This window comes from Pecten maximus, chromosome 9 (assembly GCF_902652985.1).
Source record: "Pecten maximus chromosome 9, xPecMax1.1, whole genome shotgun sequence".
Classification (NCBI taxonomy): Eukaryota; Metazoa; Mollusca; class Bivalvia; order Pectinida; family Pectinidae; genus Pecten; species Pecten maximus.
In genome coordinates, this window is record NC_047023.1 from 1,752,099 (window position 1) to 1,772,244 (window position 20,146).

Consider the following 20,146-nt stretch of genomic DNA (forward strand, 5'->3'; position numbering starts at 1 on the left):
TGGTTGCTATCTTGTCCCCAATACTGGGGTCGGTTGCTATCTTGTTGCCAAGTAATAGTTCGTTTGCCATCTTGTCTCCAAGTACTGCGTTGGTTGCTTTTTGTCTCTAAGTACTGGATTGGTTGCTATCTTGTCCCCATGTACTGGGGGTGCTATCTTGTCCCCATGTACTGGGGGTGCTATCTTGTCCCCATGTACTGGGGGTGCTATCTTGTCCCCATGTACTGGGGGTGCTATCTTGTCTCCATGTACTGGGGGTGCTATCTTGTCCCCAAGCAGTGGATTGGTTGCTGTTTTGCCCCAAAGCACTGTGTTTGGTTTTCTATCTTTCCCCCAAGAACTGGGCTGGTTTCTCTATTGTCCCAAAGAGGTGGGTTGTTATTATTTAATATCTTATCAAGATTTTTAAAGACGTTGCCCATTGGAACGGGAACCCGCGTGATAGACCCATTTTCCCCGTGGATGCAATTCCACACCGGCATGGTATTCCACCTGACCTATTACATTCACACAAGAACGGACCATTTCACATTTTTGATATTAGTCTTCTCTCAAGAATATGAAGTGGATGTATAATAGGTATATTTATGTACTGTATGAGCGAGGATCTGTTAGCGCGAGACCTTATACTTTATTATAGCGCGTACGGTATTCCATATACGTACATATCGTGAGGCCTTGTTAACGAGAACAGCTAATATCGTTACATAGCAGCTACATGCTAGGTCTTAGTACCGAGAGGAAGGATAGCCTGACACATCAACAATTCATAAAGACACAGGTATGTAGGTTTTAAAATTCATTTGCCTCATTCTGTTATTGACTGAATACCTATGTCGACCAATCACTCACTCTTAAGTAGAGATTAAAATCCACGATTAGAGTTAATCAGCTTTTGAATGTACCAACAACTTGTAAGAAACTAAATGTGATTTTACATAACAAATTGGTAGAGAAGTTCTTCTGATTCTTACCTGATACAATAAAACGTTTACCTATGGGGTTTTCATTTGTATATATGTAGCAGGAATGACCTTCCCTTTGTTTCTACTGCTGTCAATCTTGGATATTACGTTTGGATATCTAACGTTCCAAACACGTATCCCGAATGGTGACAGGATTATCGATCCGTGTGACGGAACAGGTTGGCCAGGTGTCGGGCATCAAGCAAAAGGGGGAACTGGGCACAGGAACCCATTTGGATTGGCGTTTCAACGAAATGGCTTTGTAAGTCAATATCTTTAACATTAAAATGTCGTGTTGTAAATTAGTCAATCCCTACATCATTAACATGTCGTGGTGTAAATACAGTCAATCTCTACATCATTAACATGTCGTGGTGTAAATACAGTCAATCTCTACATCATTAACATGTCGTGGTGTAAATACAGCCAATATCTTCATCATTTACATGTCGTGGTGTAAATACAGCCAATATCTTCATCATTTACATGTCGTGTTGTAAATACAGTCAATATCTTCGTCATTTACATGTCGTGGTGTAAATACAGTCAATATCTTCATCATTTACATGTCGTGGTGTAAATACAGCCAATATCTTCATCATTTACATGTCGTGGTGTAAATACAGTCAATATCTTCGTCATTTACATGTCGTGGTGTAAATACAGTCAATATCTTCATCATTTACATGTCGTGGTTTAAATACAGCCAATATCTTCATCATTTACATGTCATGTTGTAAATTAGTCAATCCCTTCATCATTTACATGTCGTGGTTGAAATTAGTCAATCCCTTCATCATTTACATGTCCTGTTGTAAATTAGTCAATATCTTCATCATTTACATGTCATGTTGTAAATTAGTCAATCCCTTCATCATTTACATGTCGTGGTGTAAATACAGTCAATATCTACATCATTTACATGTCCTGTTGTAAATTAGTCAATATCTTCATCATTTACATGTCGTGGTGTAAATACAGTCAATATCTACATCATTTACATGTCCTGTTGTAAATTAGTCAATATCTTCATCATTTACATGTCGTGGTGTAAATACAGTCAATATCTACATCATTTACATGTCCTGTTGTAAATACAGTCAATCTCTACATCATTTACATGTCGTGGTGTAAATACAGTCAATATCTTCATCATTTACATGTCATGTTGTAAATTAGTCAATCCCTTCATCATTTACATGTCATGTTGTAAATTAGTCAATATCTACATCATTTACATGTCCTGTTGTAAATTAGTCAATATCTTCATCATTTACATGTCGTGGTGTAAATACAGTCAATCTCTACATCATTTACATGTCGTGGTGTAAATACAGTCAATATCTTCATCATTTACATGTCATGTTGTAAATTAGTCAATCCCTTCATCATTTACATGTCATGTTGTAAATTAGTCAATATCTACATCATTTACATGTCCTGTTGTAAATTAGTCAATATCTTCATCATTTACATGTCGTGGTGTAAATACAGTCAATCTCTACATCATTTACATGTCGTGGTGTAAATACAGTCAATATCTTCATCATTTACATGTCGTGGTGTAAATACAGTCAATCCATTCATCATTTACATGTCGTGGTGTAAATACAGTCAATATCTTCATCATTTACATGTCATGTTGTAAATTAGTCAATCCCTTCATCATTTACATGTCGTGGTGTAAATACAGTCAATCCCTTCATCATTTACATGTCGTGGTGTAAATACAGTCAATCCCTTCATCATAAACATGTGATGTTAATAGTCAACCTCTTCATCATTAACATTCTGTGGTAACCAAGAACTTTTTCTTTCTTGTTATTTTCATGTCGATTTAATAAAATAGATATCTTGATAATATTACTGTATAGACAAATGTGTGGTGTATTATGAAACAGTCCTGGTTAAATGTTGAAGCTCTATATCTTTAATAAACACACACTTTTTGTCGTTCAATTTTGTCACCATTAAAATGTTGGGTTCTTCTGTTCACCGTTAATCAAAGATGTGGACAGAAGCTTTGTGTCGGGAAGATTCTGATGGTGACGGAAGGTCCAATGGAGCTGAACTAGGTGACCCAAACTGTTTGTGGAGGATTGGCTCGCGACAGATAGAACCCCCAGCAGGACATCCAGGTATGTCTCAAATTAACATATTGTTTTTGTAGCGTACAGACAGATTGCTTTTACATAAATTTACTATCTGGACAAAAATCCGTATTGCTAGTAAATGAAAAGTAACTGCGACATCTTTATGTCAGAATTCTGCTTTAATATATTCATATTTAATCTAAATTTCACTTTGTTATCAAGTGACTGTGTTCAAGTAGTGATAAGCATTGGTAATGTAAGTTTTAACATGTAAGTACTTTATAGCAAAGCTTATGAATACCGAACACTTGACTTCCATAATGTTTAATTTTCGGTAATAGGTATTTGTGAGACCTGGACCACCACAGAATGCAGACGAAGAAACGGGAACTGGTTTAATTGTACTCCTGCTGGTTTGATATGTCCTGCTATAAGTGAACCAGGTAAGAGCAACACTTAGCGACACCTAGTGACATCTAGCGACACCTAGAGCCACCTAGCGACATCTAGTGACACCTAGCGACACCTAGAGTCACCTAGCGACATCTAGTGACACCTAGCGACACCTAGTGACACCTAGTGACACCTAGTGACACCTAGCGACACCTAGAGTCACCTAGCGACATCTAGTGACACCTAGCGACACCTAGTGACACCTAGTGACACCTAGTGTTACCTAGCGACATCTAGTGTCATCTAGCGACACCTAGCGGCACATAGTGACATCTAGCGATACCTTGCGATGACTAGTAATACCGGGTAACACCTAGCGACATCTAGTGACACCAAGAGACATCTAGCGATACCTAGTGTCACCAAGCGACATCTAGCGATACATCGCGATACCTAGCAATACCGAGTAACACGTAATGACACCTAGCGATATCTAGTGATACATCGCGATAACTCACGATGCCTAGCGATACCATGTGACACCTAGTCACATCAAGCGACACCTAGCGACACCAAACGACATCTAGGGATACCTAGCGGCGCCAATTGACACCTAGCGATACCTTTCGACTCCTAGCGATATCTAAAGAAACTAGTAGCACCTAGTGACACCTAGCGACACCTAGCGATTCTTAGCAACCTCTAGCGATACCAACTAACATCCATTGACACCTAGCGATACCTCGCGATAACTAGCGGTACCGAGTATCACCTAGTGACATATAGCGTCACGTTTCAACTCCTAGCGACATCTAGTGAACATAGTAACAGCTAGTAGCACATAGTGACACCTAGCGATTCTTAGCGACACCAAGCAATACCTTGTGTCACCAAGTGACGTATAAATTAGATGCATTCTTCCCGGAGACATTCATCACTCTACATGTTATGATTTATTTTCATTAAGTGTGAGGGTCATAACTACATTCTTGTAATGCTTCATGGTGACATCAGTACAGTCATAAACAAAAGATTAATACATATAGATATTTTGAAGCCGAATCAAAAAGTGAATTCTGGAATTTTGCTGCTGGTAGCTATATTTACCTCCATTTTTCCTGAAATTTCCAAAACCTATATTGGTATTTTATATTGACACCTAGTATATTTATTTGTATTTTATATTGATACATAGAGTATGTATTGGTATATCATATTGACACATATAGTATTAATTGGTATTTTATATTGACACCTAAAGTATTAATTGGTATTTTATATTGACACCTTGAGTATTTATTGGTATTTTATATTGACACCTAGAGTATCTATTGGTATTTTATATTGATACATAGAGTATTTATTGGTATTTTATATTGACACCTAGAGTATTTATTGGTATTTTATATTGACACCTAGAGTATTTATTGGTATTTTATATTGACACCTTGAGTATTTATTGGTATTTTATATTGACACTTAGTGTATTTATTGCTATTTTATATTGACACCTAGAGCATTTATTGGTATTTTATATTGACACCTAGAGTATTTATTGGTATTTTATATTGACACCTAGAGTATTAATTGGTATTTTATATTGACACCTAGAGTATGAATTGGTATTTTATATTAACACCTGAAGTATCTATTGGTATTTTATTTTAACACCTAGAGTATTTATTGGTATTTTATATTGACACCTAGAGTATTTATTGGTATTTTACATTGACACCTAGAGTATTTCCTGGTATTTTATATCAACACCTGAAGTATCTATTGGTATTTTATATTGACACCTAGAGTATTTATTGGTATTTTATATTGACACCTAGAGTATTTATTGGTATTTTACATTGACACCTTGAGTATTTATTGGTATTTTATATTGACACTTAGTGTATTTATTGGTATTTTTTATTGACACCTAGAGTATATATTGGTATTTTACATTGACACCTAGAGTATCTATTGGTATTTTATATTGACACCTAGAGTATTTATTGGTATTTTACATTGACACCTAGAGTATTTATTGGTATTTTATATTGACACCTAGAGTATTTATTGGTATTTTATATTGATACCTAGAGTATTTATTGGTATTTTATATTGACACCTAGAGTATTTATTGGTATTTTATATTGACACCTAGAGTATTTATTGGTATTTTACATTGACACCTTGAGTATTTATTGGTATTTTATATTGACACTTAGTGCATTTATTGGTATTTTATATTGACACCTAGAGTATTTATTGGTATTTTATATTGACACCTCGAGTATTAATTGGTATTTTATATTGACACCTCGAGTATTAATTTGTATTTTATATTGACACCTAGAGTATTTATTGGTATTTTATATTGATACCTAGAGTATTTATTGGTATTTTATATTGACACCTAGAGTATCTATTGGTATTTTATATTGACACCTAGAGTATCTATTGGTATTTTATATTAACACCTAGAGTATTTATTGGTATTTTATATTGACACCTAGAGTATTTATTGGTATTTTATATTGACACCTTGAGTATTTATTGGTATTTTATATTGACACCTAGAGTATCTATTGGTATTTTATATTGACACCTAAAATATTTATTGGTATTTTATATTGACACCTTGAGTATTTATTGGTATTTTATATTGACACCTAGAATATTTATTGGTATTTTATATTGACACCTAGATTATCTATTGGTATTTTATATTGACACCTTGAGTATTAATTGGTATTTTATATTGACACCTAGAGTATTTATTGGTATTTTATATTGACACCTTGAGTATTTATTGGTATTTTATATTGACACCTAGAATATTTATTGGTATTTTATATTGACACCTAGATTATCTATTGATATTTTACATTGACACCTAGAGTATTTATTGGTATTTTATATTGACACCTTGAGTATTTCCTGGTATTTTATGTTGAAAACTAGAGTATTTTCCGATATATATTTCTTAGTATATAGTCTACAAGGATTTCTGCTACTTTTGTTGCTTTTTAAAGGTTTTCATGTTTATATGCATGGTACCTCCATTTTCCTATACGTAGGCGTACAACGACTGCATTATCAGATGCCAAGGACAACTATACCAGCAGCAGAGACAACTTTCAAGTGTGTCAACCTCGAGTTTCCTGTAGACCGTGATTATCACGTGATAGCAGATACGGCAATCCTGGACAACCAGAACGTAGTACATCACATGATACTGTTCGCGTGTTCAGCAAGTAAGAATTAAAATTTGGTGCGAAAATAACCCGCATACATGTATGGTACAAGAAATATCACTACGATGACGTAAATGCATTTTAAAAAGCAGCGTCAAAGTGAGCAGTTAATCGAACTACCTGTGTATAAAAACCCAAGCAAATTACAAAAAAGAAAATAACAATGATAAAAACATAAAAAATAAAAAACAAAACTGACACCGAATCAAGTTAGATACTGAACTATTTCATTTCAGAGACACCTCCCAATTTGTAGTGAAACTCTAGACTATTTCACAGACACCTCCCAATGTACAACTAGTAAGATACTAGACTATTTCACAGATGCCTTAATATATTTAGATCAAATTAGATACTAAACTATTTCACAGACAACTCCAAATTTGCAGATCAAATTAGATACTAGACTATTTCACAGACAACTCCAAATTTGCAGATCAAATTAGATACTAAACTATTTCACAGACAACTCCAAATTTGCAGATCAAATTAGATACTAGACTATTTCACAGAGATCTCCTAATTTGTCGAGGAAGTCCGATACTAGACTATTTCACAGACACCTCCAAATTTGTAGAGTAAGTTAGATACTTGGCTATTTCAGTAATACCTATCTGACGGACCTGTTTCCCGATTAGGTATGACTATATGTCTTCAGTAATTATTCTTTTAATTAACACATACCGCTAGATAATAACAGATGATGTCTATAATGTTTTAGCGAGAGCCTCTGAGCTAAAGAATGCTGTCGGCCAGCCATACACATGCGACATGTTGCCTGATCCCCAATGTCAGGATATCATTACGGGGTGGAAGCACGGGATATCGGGATTCTGTGCTCCGGACAATGTCGGCTTCAGTGTAGGAGCAAACAGGGCTAGGTTTCTTACCTTACAGGTAAGTCGCGCATGCCCAGTGATAACCTTCAGCAAATAACAGGTTTAATCAACTATGATTAGTCTCGAAAGTGTTTATTTTTGTAAAATTTTAATATGTTTGTAACACGCTATTTCATTGGTTTAATGATTTTTCTATCAATTTGAAGTAGAAAACATTAAGCACATCTTTATGGATTCAAACGACTCACCAGCTTTATCAAATGATCAGTTATAAAAGTTTCTACAAATCATCATAATAATATATTCAATATAAAAAGAAATGAGGCAGAAAGTACAAAAGAGTTATAATTTTGGAATGACTCATCGTGACATCGTCAAACATTGAAATATTTTTGTTCTTAAAATATTAAGGTCCATTGGGTCAACCCCGGCCGGAGGACAGACCTTGTTGATACATCTGGATTAGCTTTGTTTTTAACACCAAATCTACGACAGTACAATTTATCGACATTTAGAATAGGCGACGTCTCCTTTTCCATTCCACCGAAAGAAACATCCTATGTCGTTCAAGGAGAATGTGCCTCTGTATGCACGCAAAGACAACTGACGGGACCGATAACTGTCTACCAAGGTTTTGATCACATGCATTACGCAGGTAAAATGTCTAGTGTTTCACCTTGCAACCATTCATAATTGGTCTGGAATTTTCCAGTTCGCAATTGTATGGTTAAACGTGTGTTAAGGATACATGGTTAATGAACTATTCAAAGGAAACTTCATTTCCACTCCTCTGAAATGACAGATTTTAAATAAGACTATATATGATACATATAACAGAGCTACATAGTGTCATACTTTCCCGAATTTACAGCTATGCATAATAAAAATAAAGGTTACCTATATTTAACTGAGCTACATAAAACTAAACACAATAGCTTTCCTGATCGTGTGGTGAATGTGACATACCTTGATAACAGGTATTTATCTTATCACAGGAGGTGTTATCTGCTATACATTTTCAAAATGTTTAAAAGCAAATGAAATGTTCATAATTCCAAAACTATATATTTGATTGGACAAATTGTCTAAAGAAAAACATTACCTAAGTTTTGAAATTTTGAGAAACGCTGATTTAAAATACAATATTATCCTTAGTTATAACGCGAATTTGTTACGAACCTGCTTACGCAACACATCTTTCTTGTAATTTTTGTGTCTTTTTTCTGACGAAAAACACGTTTGTTGTCCAGGTAAAGAGATCAAAGTGACAGTACGAAGACGAGGGATAGAGCCAGAAGTCACTCTGTGGAATAATCCATTCTTCGCCTTCGAAAATACAGTATTTCATAAGTGAGTTGAAACGTTGTCTAACTTTGATGAAGTAAGAACACAAAAGTATCTAAGAAAATGTTAACGCCATTGTTATCATCAGTTCCGCCTCCCTAGATTTAGATTTGCTATCACCACTGCCGTCTCCCCATTTTTAGATTTGCTATCACCTGTTCCGACTCCACAGTTTAAGATTTGCTGTCACTAGTGCTACCTCCCTAGTTTTAGATTTGCTTTCACAAGATCCGCCTCCCAAGTTTTAGATTTGCTTTCACAAGATCCGCCTCCCAAGTTTTCGATTTGCTATCACAAATGCCGTCTCCCTAGTTTTAGATTTGCTATTACGAGTACTGCCTCCCAAGTTTTAGATTTGCTTTCACAAGATCCGCCTCCCAAGTTTTAGATTTGCTTTCACAAGATCCGCCTCCCAAGTTTTAGATTTGCTTTCACAAGATCCGCCTCCCTAGTTTTAGATTTGCTATCACAAATGCCGTCTCCCTAGTTTTAGATTTGCTATTTCGAGTACTGCCTCCCAAGTTTTAGATTTGCTTTCACAAGATCCGCCTCCAAAGTTTTAGATTTGCTATCACAAATGCCGTCTCCCTAGTTTTAGATTTGCTATTACGAGTGCTGCCTCCCAAGTTTTAGATTTGCTTTCACAAGATCCGCCTCCCAAGTTTTAGATTTGCTTTCAGAAGATCCGCCTCCCAAGTTTTAGATTTGCTTTCAGAAGATCCGCTTCCCAAGTTTTAGATTTGCTTTCACAAGATCCGCCTCCCAAGTTTTAGATTTGCTTTCACAAGATCCGCCTCCCAAGTTTTAGATTTGCTTTCACAAGATCCGCCTCCCAAGTTTTAGATTTGCTATCACAAATGCCGTCTCCCTAGTTTTAGATTTGCTATTACGAGTGCTGCCTCCCAAGTTTTAGATTTGCTTTCACAAGATCCGCCTCCCAAGTTTTAGATTTGCTTTCAGAAGATCCGCCTCCCAAGTTTTAGATTTGCTTTCACAAGATCCGCTTCCCAAGTTTTAGATTTGCTTTCACAAGATCCGCCTCCCAAGTTTTAGATTTTCTTTCACAAGATCCGCCTCCAAAGTTTTAGATTTGCTATAATTAGTGCCGCATCCCCAGAATTAGATTTGGAATTACCACGCAGTGGCCCTTTTTTCGATATTCATAGTTGAAACCTTCCGAGTAGGATACAGTCCCCATTAAAAGCACATTCATTTTTTTTTCTCTTTTCCTTTCCTTTTCAAATGCATTATCGTATAGCAACCGTATGTTTTTAAGTAATTTACAAAGACCTGTAAAACTGTTTGTGTTGTATTATAGAAGCAATATCCTAAAGCAGATTTTAAATTATCAAAATATATACATATGTATCATACAAATAAGTTTTGTACTATATTAAAAACTTTTGTTTCCAGAAAGTATCTCTGATAGATATACATATATCTTTAAACTTTAAAATTAATTTATTTCTTTTAATCATAAACGTATATACATATTTAGAGCCACCAAAATCCATTAAAAACACCATTCTAAATGTCTTATATCAATTATGTTATAGTTCAGCATATCTCATGATTATGATTCCCGTATCGAAATATGCACACACCGAAATTTGGTACCAAGGGTAAACGAAATGCACATTAAATCAGTTGTATAATTAAATTATGGCTCTTGTTATCAAACCTTTCGCTTGCTAATATTCATCTACCACATAATCCTTCATTTTGATCTGTTTCTTCTGGTTCCGGTTTATGTTTTTGACGTATAACTCTGATGGCGCCACAGTATTTCCCTCTGACAGCCATGCTACATAAAATATAAAAACGCTTGCTACAAAAACAATTAAGGATGGTCATGTTTTAACCGGCAGGAATACCATCAATGACCTTCACGATACTTTTGGATATTTGCCAGTTCAAATGCTAATAAATTGATGATTAACAATAGCAAAAGTCACCAAGTTCTGATAAAAGACTATATTATAGTAGCTAGGGTAAAATTATGGAACAAAAACCAGATAGCTGTCTGACCATAACACTGTGGATTTAATTTACAACCTCAAACTCTGGCGTCTTTTAGGGCCTTTGATACTGTTTCATTGATACCCTCACCATTGTAAGATACATACAGTTTTGTTTTAGGTGGTCGGGTGGCACAGTGGTAATAAACTTGTCTTTCACCTAGGCGGCCGGGGTTCGATTCCCGGATCGGAAGCGAAAAAATATGGGGTCTCCTGCCCTACCACATGTGTTTTCTCCGGGTACTCCGGTTTTATCTCTCAGTAAGACCCTCACACGCTTCCATCCGGGCCAACAAGCGTGATTGATATAATAAAGTTGTCATAACTTGTTTAGTAATTGTTGCAACATAAATAAAATTAACATCCAAACATATCAATGTCTCTGATTCAAAAAACGGATTACACTTTTCCATTTATTTTGGGGGTTATATCCTCTAAAATGGTGGACATTGAGCCCAATAAAAATCAGGTTATTGACAATGTATATATAGGTACTGAATTACATGCGTTCTTTTCTTTAATGATATGTTATTTCCCATGCTTATATTGTTACACATTCTGTTGTTTAGAATTTCTTTTAAATTATCTAGATAGGTATGGCGGGTGTCGTCAATAATACAGAGGACGCTTACTCTGCCGAATGACCTAGTTTTGTTTCAGTGTTCTTCTTGTATTTTTTCAATTGTTTCCATGCAAATCTTCATCTTTTGTTTATATTTTGTCCTCGTTTAATCATTTTTTTATTAGAATTATGGTTTCGTTTTTCTGTCTGCATTCTTTGCTTTTTATATTTTGACCTGGATTTTTAGATAAAACTACAGTTTCGTGATAATGTCTGTATGTTGTTATAACTACGGTTTCGTTATTATACCTGATATCTTATTTAAATTTGGTCCTTGTTTTATCGTTTTTGAGATAGATTTACTGTTTGTAAATATGTCAGTATTTTTGTTATTTATGTTATTATGTTATTATGTTTTGACCTAGTTTTACCGATATTGAGTTAGAATTACAGTTTCGTGATTAAGTCAGTATTCTTTGATGCTTATATTTTGTCCTCGCTTCATCGTTTGTTGAGTAAGAACTACTGTTCCGTTATTATGGCTCTAACCTATGTTGTTGACACTTTGTCCTCGTTACATCGTTTTGGTGTTAGAACTACGGTATAGTTATTATGTCTGATTTAGAATGACTGGCCAAGTACAGATACGACCGGGCGATTCACTCCGCACAACCTGTCAATACAACACAGAATCCAGGAATAGAACGACAAACTTCGGATTGAGAGCGATTGACGAAATGTGTTTTGCTTCCCTGCAATTTTATCCTGCTGAGAACGCCATAAGGAAGGGATGCACGAGCTCTGCTGGTATACCTACATGTCAGCTGACCGATCCGAATGCAGTAATCGACGGATGTAGCGTTTCCTTCACGACAAGTCAAGATATGGCCGTCATAAAGCGATTCGTAAGTTTTCATGTCTAGCTTTAGTTTCATATTCTGATTGTTTTGTTGTGAAATTACTCTCACTTTGAATTCTAAAAATCTCCTGATATGCAAAACAACCTCAATGGTAGCACTTTATGTTGAAAACTGTTATTTCTTCTTTTAGTTGGACGATAATTGCCATCCACTGAAATGTCTCAAAGAGTGCATTAATGTTGTGAAAGCCATCAGAAAACATGCGTGTTTCCGGTCTGAAAACGTCAGAAAACATGTAGAAGAGAGACTGATTCAAATGAATCTTCTAGACACGCTGGCAAGGCTTCACTCCTGTGATGTAGAGATAGCAAAAGAAGAAGCCGTGTGTCCAGGTAAACCGGCCAGCTTAGAAACAAAATCAACCAGGTGTCTGTGTAACAAGCGACCTTTCCTCAGATGGGTATAGTGGCAAAATAAATTGGTGTCATTGTAACAAGGACCTTTCCTCCGACGGAAATAGTGACAAAATAAATCGGTGTCTGTGTAACAAACGACCTTTCCTCAAATGGGTTTAGTGACAAAATCAATTGGTGTCTTTGTAACCAGGACCTTTCCTCCGACGGGTATAGTGACAAATTAAATTTGTTTTTTTTTTGTGTGTAACAAGCGACTTTTCCTCAGATGGTTTTATTGACAAAATAAACCAGATGTCAGTGTAATTGACGAACTTCCTTATGTGGTATGGATTCAACACTATGGATTGTAATAAGAAAAGGACTTGCTAACAGAGGGAGTCTATTATATATCAGTCTTATTCACCTGATATATGCATAGAATCAACAGGCATATGTACAAAACCGACCTACCTTCCTTAGACGGACTTGGATGACTTGATGGATGTTTCGATCAGATCTGTACATGTTTTCAGAAATCGCAGTTATATCTCCATTAAGCTTACATAGCTCTTTAAAATTTGATAGACGATCAAAGTGTTGAATCTGCATAATCACATTATTATAAGTCGTTAAAAACCGCGAACACTTGAACAATTAAAACAATATTAATTGCAGCATGTTAATGTAACGGTAGAGAGAACATCAACCTACCAGTATGTTTGTGTATGGCCTGGTGTGTGACAATAAAATCATCATTACTTCACAAATCATCTTATATATTAGATATTATATATAATATGGGTGACTGATTGTGAACATTATTTATAATGAACATTACGTGAAGTGAGGATTTCTTATAGTGAACATTGATATTTTGAACATTACTTGCAGTGAACACTAAATAAGGTGAGCATTGTTATATTGAGCATTAAATAAAGAACTGGTATTGTTAATATAACCTAAAGTGAGCAGTACTTATAGCGAACATTGTCATACTGAGCATTACACATAGTGAACATTGATTTAGTGAGCATTACTTATAGTGATCATTGTTATAGTGAACATTGCCATACTGAGCATTACATATAGTGAACATTGATATAGTGAACATTACTTGTATTGAACATTGCCATTGTGAACATTACTTATAGTGAACATTGTTATATTGAGCATTTAATAACGTGAGCATTGGTATTGTTAACATAACTTATAGTAAGCATTACTCATAGCGAACATTGCTATACTGAGCATAATATATAGTGAGCATTACTTATATTGAGCATTGCTATAGTGATCATTACTTTTAGCTGGTATAACTTGTAAATTACCTTAACATAATTTAATAAAAGAATATAGAACCTATATCTTTTCATATTAAAATGGAGGAAGGTGTTGTGCTATAAATGTAGTGATAATACAAAAGATCATAGCAAGAAAAATATAGGCATATCACCTAATCTTAAGATACTAACGAATGAGTAATAAAAGGAGCTTTTTCAGATATATTCTAAAGTTGATTTACGTATTGATACGAAAACCAAGATGAACATGCCTATTTTTCAGCGATTGTTTCACATCAAATAAAACCGAAATGTTTGGTATGCAGGAACGATATGTAACCCATTTGACCCATGTCACTGGAGTATTACATCGAGCTTATTCAGGAAGGCTATTAGCCAAATACTATGACCCATCTGTGTCATTTGCATATTCAGTGATTAATTCTCACCTTCACAAATAAAAACAAATACACAACAGGTGTGTCTACAGTTACCCTTCCGTCGTAATCTGTCCCACAGTACATATTTCCATTAAAGAACCGGGTCAGTATATATGCTTCTTTATTTAGCCAAGCACGTGTGTTTCTAGTTCAGAATACTTACTATACGATTTAATGCTAGTGCAGCAAATTTAATGGTATTGAATAGTTGCTTCCTTGTTAGAAATTAGGCTAATCAAAAACTTACCCGAAGAAAATTTCGAATGGTCAGTTTACTTATTCTTAGAGCTGTACGTGAAAAGTGCGAAATATGTATAATATATAAAATCATACATAAACTTATAAGTTGATATATTCGTACGATCATATATCAAAATCAATCAAAATATTATATTGTAATCTGATCTTTAGATGTTTTTAATTTTCCAAACCGTATATATTTCTTAAACAACTTGACAGTATCTATGAAGCGAAATAATTCGATATTTAGGAGATGATTTGTTAAATGAGGACTTTTTAAAATATGTTGGAGAGTATCTTAAGTGGACTTGGGCTAAAATCGAAAAGACATTTAAACTAGAAATCTGAGAAAAAGAAATTTTATGCAATAACGATCTCTAAATATAACAACATACTAATCATTCGACCCACTTTATTTCAGCAGCATATTATAATACAATATTTACAAGCATAACTCGCTTGATGACAATTGCCTTTCACATCATACGTAATTCAATCTCAAAACATACATAGTTCAATTTTAATTGTGATGTAGACATAATGCGCCATATGAATTTTGTGGGCAGAATCTAAAATTATGACATATTCCATTAATTATTAACTAACATGTGAAATTTAATTATTCTTACTGAGAAATATAGCCTTAAAATGCTACGAATTGCAACAAACTCACATAATACCTATTACCTTTCAGTATTCGCTCTCACAGCTTCACCAACAACTTCTCACAAGTTATAAAAGAATATTCAAAATCTAGTCAATCTATTGTGGAAATGTTACGAATATAAGTTAAGTTAAAACTGAAATAAAGACCTTTTTCATTCGTTGAGACCTTAAGATTGACTATATACAATATAAGTGTACATGATTTATTTATTCAATTTACATATTACGCCAAGAAACTGGATACAGTATTCTTTAAAATACACAAAATCAAGTTTCTTTAAAATTGACTCGATTGGTTTTTCTGTAATAGTTAATGTAAAATCCAGAAACATCGGTTTTTTCCCCACAGTGTTTATGCAGAAGTAAACAGTATTAATCAATTCAAGAGCCACTACACTGTAAGGATACCAGGTATTTTTTAATATCATCATTTCTACCACAATATGCAGTGTTATTCCACTATCGGACCATCATGTAAACGTGTTTACAGTTGGATAAATATATCGATATACCGCTAGTTATGACCTTCCGGTATTCGCTTGGTTGGCATATTGAACTTTGACCCGGACTACTTTTTTTCGCGTACCACGTTTTGTTGACGTCATATAGTCGTGCCTAGGTTGTGACTAAATGTACAAGTTGTTACTGTATCTAGATCTGTCGCGACATCTAAAACTATTAAGTTATTTTTCATCCGTTGCAAAATAGTCTAATATACAACTCCGCATGATCCATGCGACGACTTTCTCGACAAAGATTCTCACGATGATGCTGATGGCTTTATTGCATTCACAGGTTAAATACTTTGGTTTGGTTTGTTTTCGTTTAACGTCCTTTTAACAGCCAGGGTCATTTAAGGACGTGCCAGGTTTTGGAGGTGGAGGAAAGCCTGAGTACCCGGAGAATAACCACCGGCCTACGGTCAGTACCTGGCAACTGTCCCACGTAGGTTTCGAACTCGAAACTCAGAGGTTGAGGGCTAGTGATAAATTGTCGGGACACCTTAACCACTCGGCAAACGCGGCCCCTACAGGTTAAATACAAAATCTGCTTGTGACGTTGAGAAAGAAACCGATTGATATCTTTATCACTGAATATATTTCTATTTATAGGTCCTATATAAGGCGGCATATTATAATATACATTAACAGGACAGTCTCGAAAGAGCGTTTAAGACAGTCTAGAACTCCAACAATAACAACGATTAGTCGAATTTTTTGGCGGAAGCAGATGACACCTCACTACATGTACGTGAATATAGTCCGTGATTTTTGGGTTGATGCACTCATGAACTGCACAGATGAAAGTTTGATAGATAAACATCTAACTGGGTTTGTCATAAAGTTGTTACCGATAAAATCAATTTGCAGTAATAGAGTATTCATTGTATTTAGTTTTTGAATATTTTGAATAGTAATTAGGGAGTTTTATATGTACGGTACATTCAGACCAGGTCACAATCATATTGCCGCCGACTCAAATATTTGTGGTAGAAACAGTTCACACGACTAATGGTTGTTTGATATGGTATTTGTTTCACCCTCGTCTGTAATTTTGTAAAAGCTAAAAATAACTCGAGAGAAATAGATACCATATCCAACAACCGCTTACTGTGTAACCTCTAATTCACTTATAATACAAAACAAATCCGTTAGCACAATTTCTTATTTTCTTGAACTAATTCTGCAAATAATAACGAATTCAAACAAATTGATAACATGGTCTAGGTACATGGTGCTATGGACAGACGTTCATGGAGTTAATCCAACTAGAATGAGTCATAAAATGTAGAGGAATCAAAGGATCACATCAACCGAAAAAATATTATCTTGAACATTTAATGAATATGAAATAGGGATTAGTTATGTAATTAATTTCAATGTTAAAACACTAATAATCAAGTCCAAATAAATAATTCTGACTATGTATTCAATGTCTTGTTGTATAAAGTAAATATAATTTAATTTCAAACACAGGACCTTGTATTCCATATACGACACTTTGGTATCAACCTATGTATATCCATTAATCGGAATGGTTTGAAGAATGGTGAATGGTTTACCTTACTCTATCGGGCGGACACAAAACAGCAACATGTTTATCATAAATGGAAAAGATAACATAAACACAAACAACAGTTGATCAGTATTACGTCATCAAATGTTTTATAAATAAATGACATCACTCCTGACTTCCATTGTAAAAATAAGTATTATGTATTGTAAATATTGCTAATAGTAATGTTATAGGCTGCGCGGGAATACGTATCGTGCTATTGAGTGTTAAGAAAGTTGAATAATGTTTAGTGTGCTTTAAACATAAGAAAATTATACCTTTGATAGTTCTTAATTAACACATCACATAAAACAATTCACAAGCCAAATAAAGTAATTTGGGAAAGGAGCCTCTTGATTATGGTACATACATCGTTACAAAAAAAATATTATGATAAATTATAAAACGTATATGAGGTGAAAAGATAAGTATTTGTGTTGTAAATAGTATCTCAGGTGTAAAACATGTCTCTGTTATATAAATAGTAATCCAGGTGTAAGACAAATCTCTGTTACATAACTAGTGTTTCAGGTGTAAAGACATGTCTCTGTTTTATAAATGGTATTTCAGGTGTAAGATATGTCTTTGTTTTATAAATAGTATTTCATGTGCTAGACATGTCTTTGTTATATAAATAGCATTTCAGGTCTAAAGACATGTCTCTGTTTTATAAATAGTATTTCAGGTGTAAGATATGTCTTTGTTATATTAATAGTATTTCATGTGCTAGACATGTCTTTGTTATAAAAAAACATTTCAGGTGTAAAGACATGTCTTTGTTATATAAATAATATTTCAGGTGTAAGACATGTCTTTGTTATAGAAATAGTATTTGAGCTGTAAGATATGTTTTTTGTTTTATAAATAGTATCTCAGTTGCAAAGATGTATTTTTGTTCTATAAAATGTATGCAGGCGGAAAGACATGTTGTTTTGTAAAAGTATATCAGGCGAAAAGGCATGTAATACTTAAAATATGTTATCACATAATTAACAACTATTTTCTATGACAGAAAATGACACTTTTCTAATGAATACATTTTATAAGGGGAGATAACCAACAAAACAGTATAATTATAAGGAACATGATGAGATTATGACGCAGTGTAAGGGAATACATATCTAGTATACATTGTATACAATAACCATCAAAACGGCGGCAGTTAATATCCTCACACGCGTTTACACATAAAATTGACGTTATCATTAAATAATACTTTGTTTTAAACAAACGTTCTCTTCCTAGCACGACCAGCACATATTCCATAACAATGTGAAATCTCACGCTTTTATACCGATCATAATCTTTTGCATAATGTTTCCACTCATACACACACATACATTATTACACATGTTAAGATAAGTTGGAACGTCCGTACTTAATGTTACATTATTTACATATAATTAATTACATAATGTCATTAAGTTTTATCACAATCTGAGACCGTCTTGTTGATCGTGATTAGAAAAAATGAATCGTGCAGATCGTGATGAGAGAAAATGTTCCCTTTCACCACAGAGTAAACAAGAACAACTAAACGGAGCATATGTAACAGGCCAAACTAGTCAATAATACTCTCATCTCTGTAAAAGCATCGTCTTGTATGTATATATGTACCATGTTGATAATATTTCATATTTTCCAAGGATCTCATCAACCGTAGATATCATAATTGAAGCAGATAATTCAGGAGACAAGGTTAAAGTTTTCCAGCCAATCCTTTGATACATATTCATTTCAAGTATTCTGTATACGTACACGTCTTTCGAAAAAGACTCTAACAACCTTGAAGAAAGGAAAGGAAAATATCAAAATATATTCTGAACAATCACACAATGTAAACTGCTTTAGAATTCTACATTCTTCTTGTATAAACAACATCGATAGAATGTGACTCGAGAAAATCACGTCTAAATGATCAAACATATTGGCAAGACATAGAATACTTTCCCAAAGATTTGTTCTCTACGTTCTATTGATAGAACGATTACCAATGGTTGTACTGTACATGAATAACATCCTTCCCATACAAAAAACGATCAACGGGAGCCTACTCCTTGCACAAAATTTGACCGTTCCATAAAAGAGTGCGGTCAAAGGGAAACTACTCTAACATTTAGAAATAAACGAAATATTAATGATTCAACGGCATCAGTAACGAACGCTCACAATGAAAACAAATCGAAACAAAAGGTATTGTTAACGTATAAAATATCCGAAATAAAAGTAGCTTAAGGGTATAAGAAAGGCTACGGCATATCCTGGTCCGTTTGTTATGATCTCACAGAATTTAAAGGAGGGCAATACAGAAAACAGGAATGTATGTAGTATGGTAATCATGACAAATACTGATAATCGATGCATACATGACGATGAGCTTAAATGATATGTACAAATATGGAAAAGATAATAAAGGTTGCGCAGTGCGTCATGAGCTGCGTGGTCATCTACACGTGTCGAACACAATCGAAAGAAGAGCGAATAGGGGAATCACAAGATGGGATGCGTGCAATGTGTTTCCACTGTTTCCTTGTTGGCTCGGATCAATACCTGTAAATTAAGAAAAAATATCTAGCATTATAGAAAGAAACCCCATCTTTTTATATTTTACCGTGAATAAAGAATTGTTTGACACTGACTCGTGTGACATTTTTTGTAATGATATATATTTTATTTCGTACGAATATTCGGGTGCATATTATGGATATACATCCCTGGGAAAGTACACACGGCCTTAAAATGATCAGT

General features: G+C 34.4%; 2 protein-coding genes across 2 annotated transcripts in view; one reads left to right on the forward strand and one right to left on the reverse strand.

Annotated features, from left to right (window-relative positions):
• The first annotated feature begins 543 nt into the window (after positions 1-543).
• On the forward strand, positions 544-14,222 carry LOC117335141 (dopamine beta-hydroxylase-like). The gene is made up of 10 exons (XM_033895082.1): positions 544-781; positions 1,025-1,227; positions 2,974-3,103; positions 3,400-3,501; positions 6,523-6,699; positions 7,421-7,596; positions 7,950-8,193; positions 8,789-8,888; positions 12,088-12,367; positions 12,513-14,222. Exons 2-10 carry the CDS (start codon positions 1,030-1,032, stop codon positions 12,786-12,788), a joined length of 1,683 nt encoding a protein of 560 aa, XP_033750973.1. The 5' UTR covers positions 544-781; positions 1,025-1,029; the 3' UTR covers positions 12,789-14,222.
• Positions 14,223-15,072: 850 nt separating this feature from the next.
• The window catches only part of LOC117334540 (lachesin-like), a 144,022-nt gene continuing 138,948 nt past the window's right edge, over positions 15,073-20,146 (reverse strand). Inside the window, exon 8 of the mRNA XM_033894219.1 lies at positions 15,073-19,948. Coding sequence (XP_033750110.1) covers positions 19,842-19,948 — 107 coding nt within the window. The 3' untranslated portion in view covers positions 15,073-19,841. The remainder of the gene's footprint in view (positions 19,949-20,146) is intronic.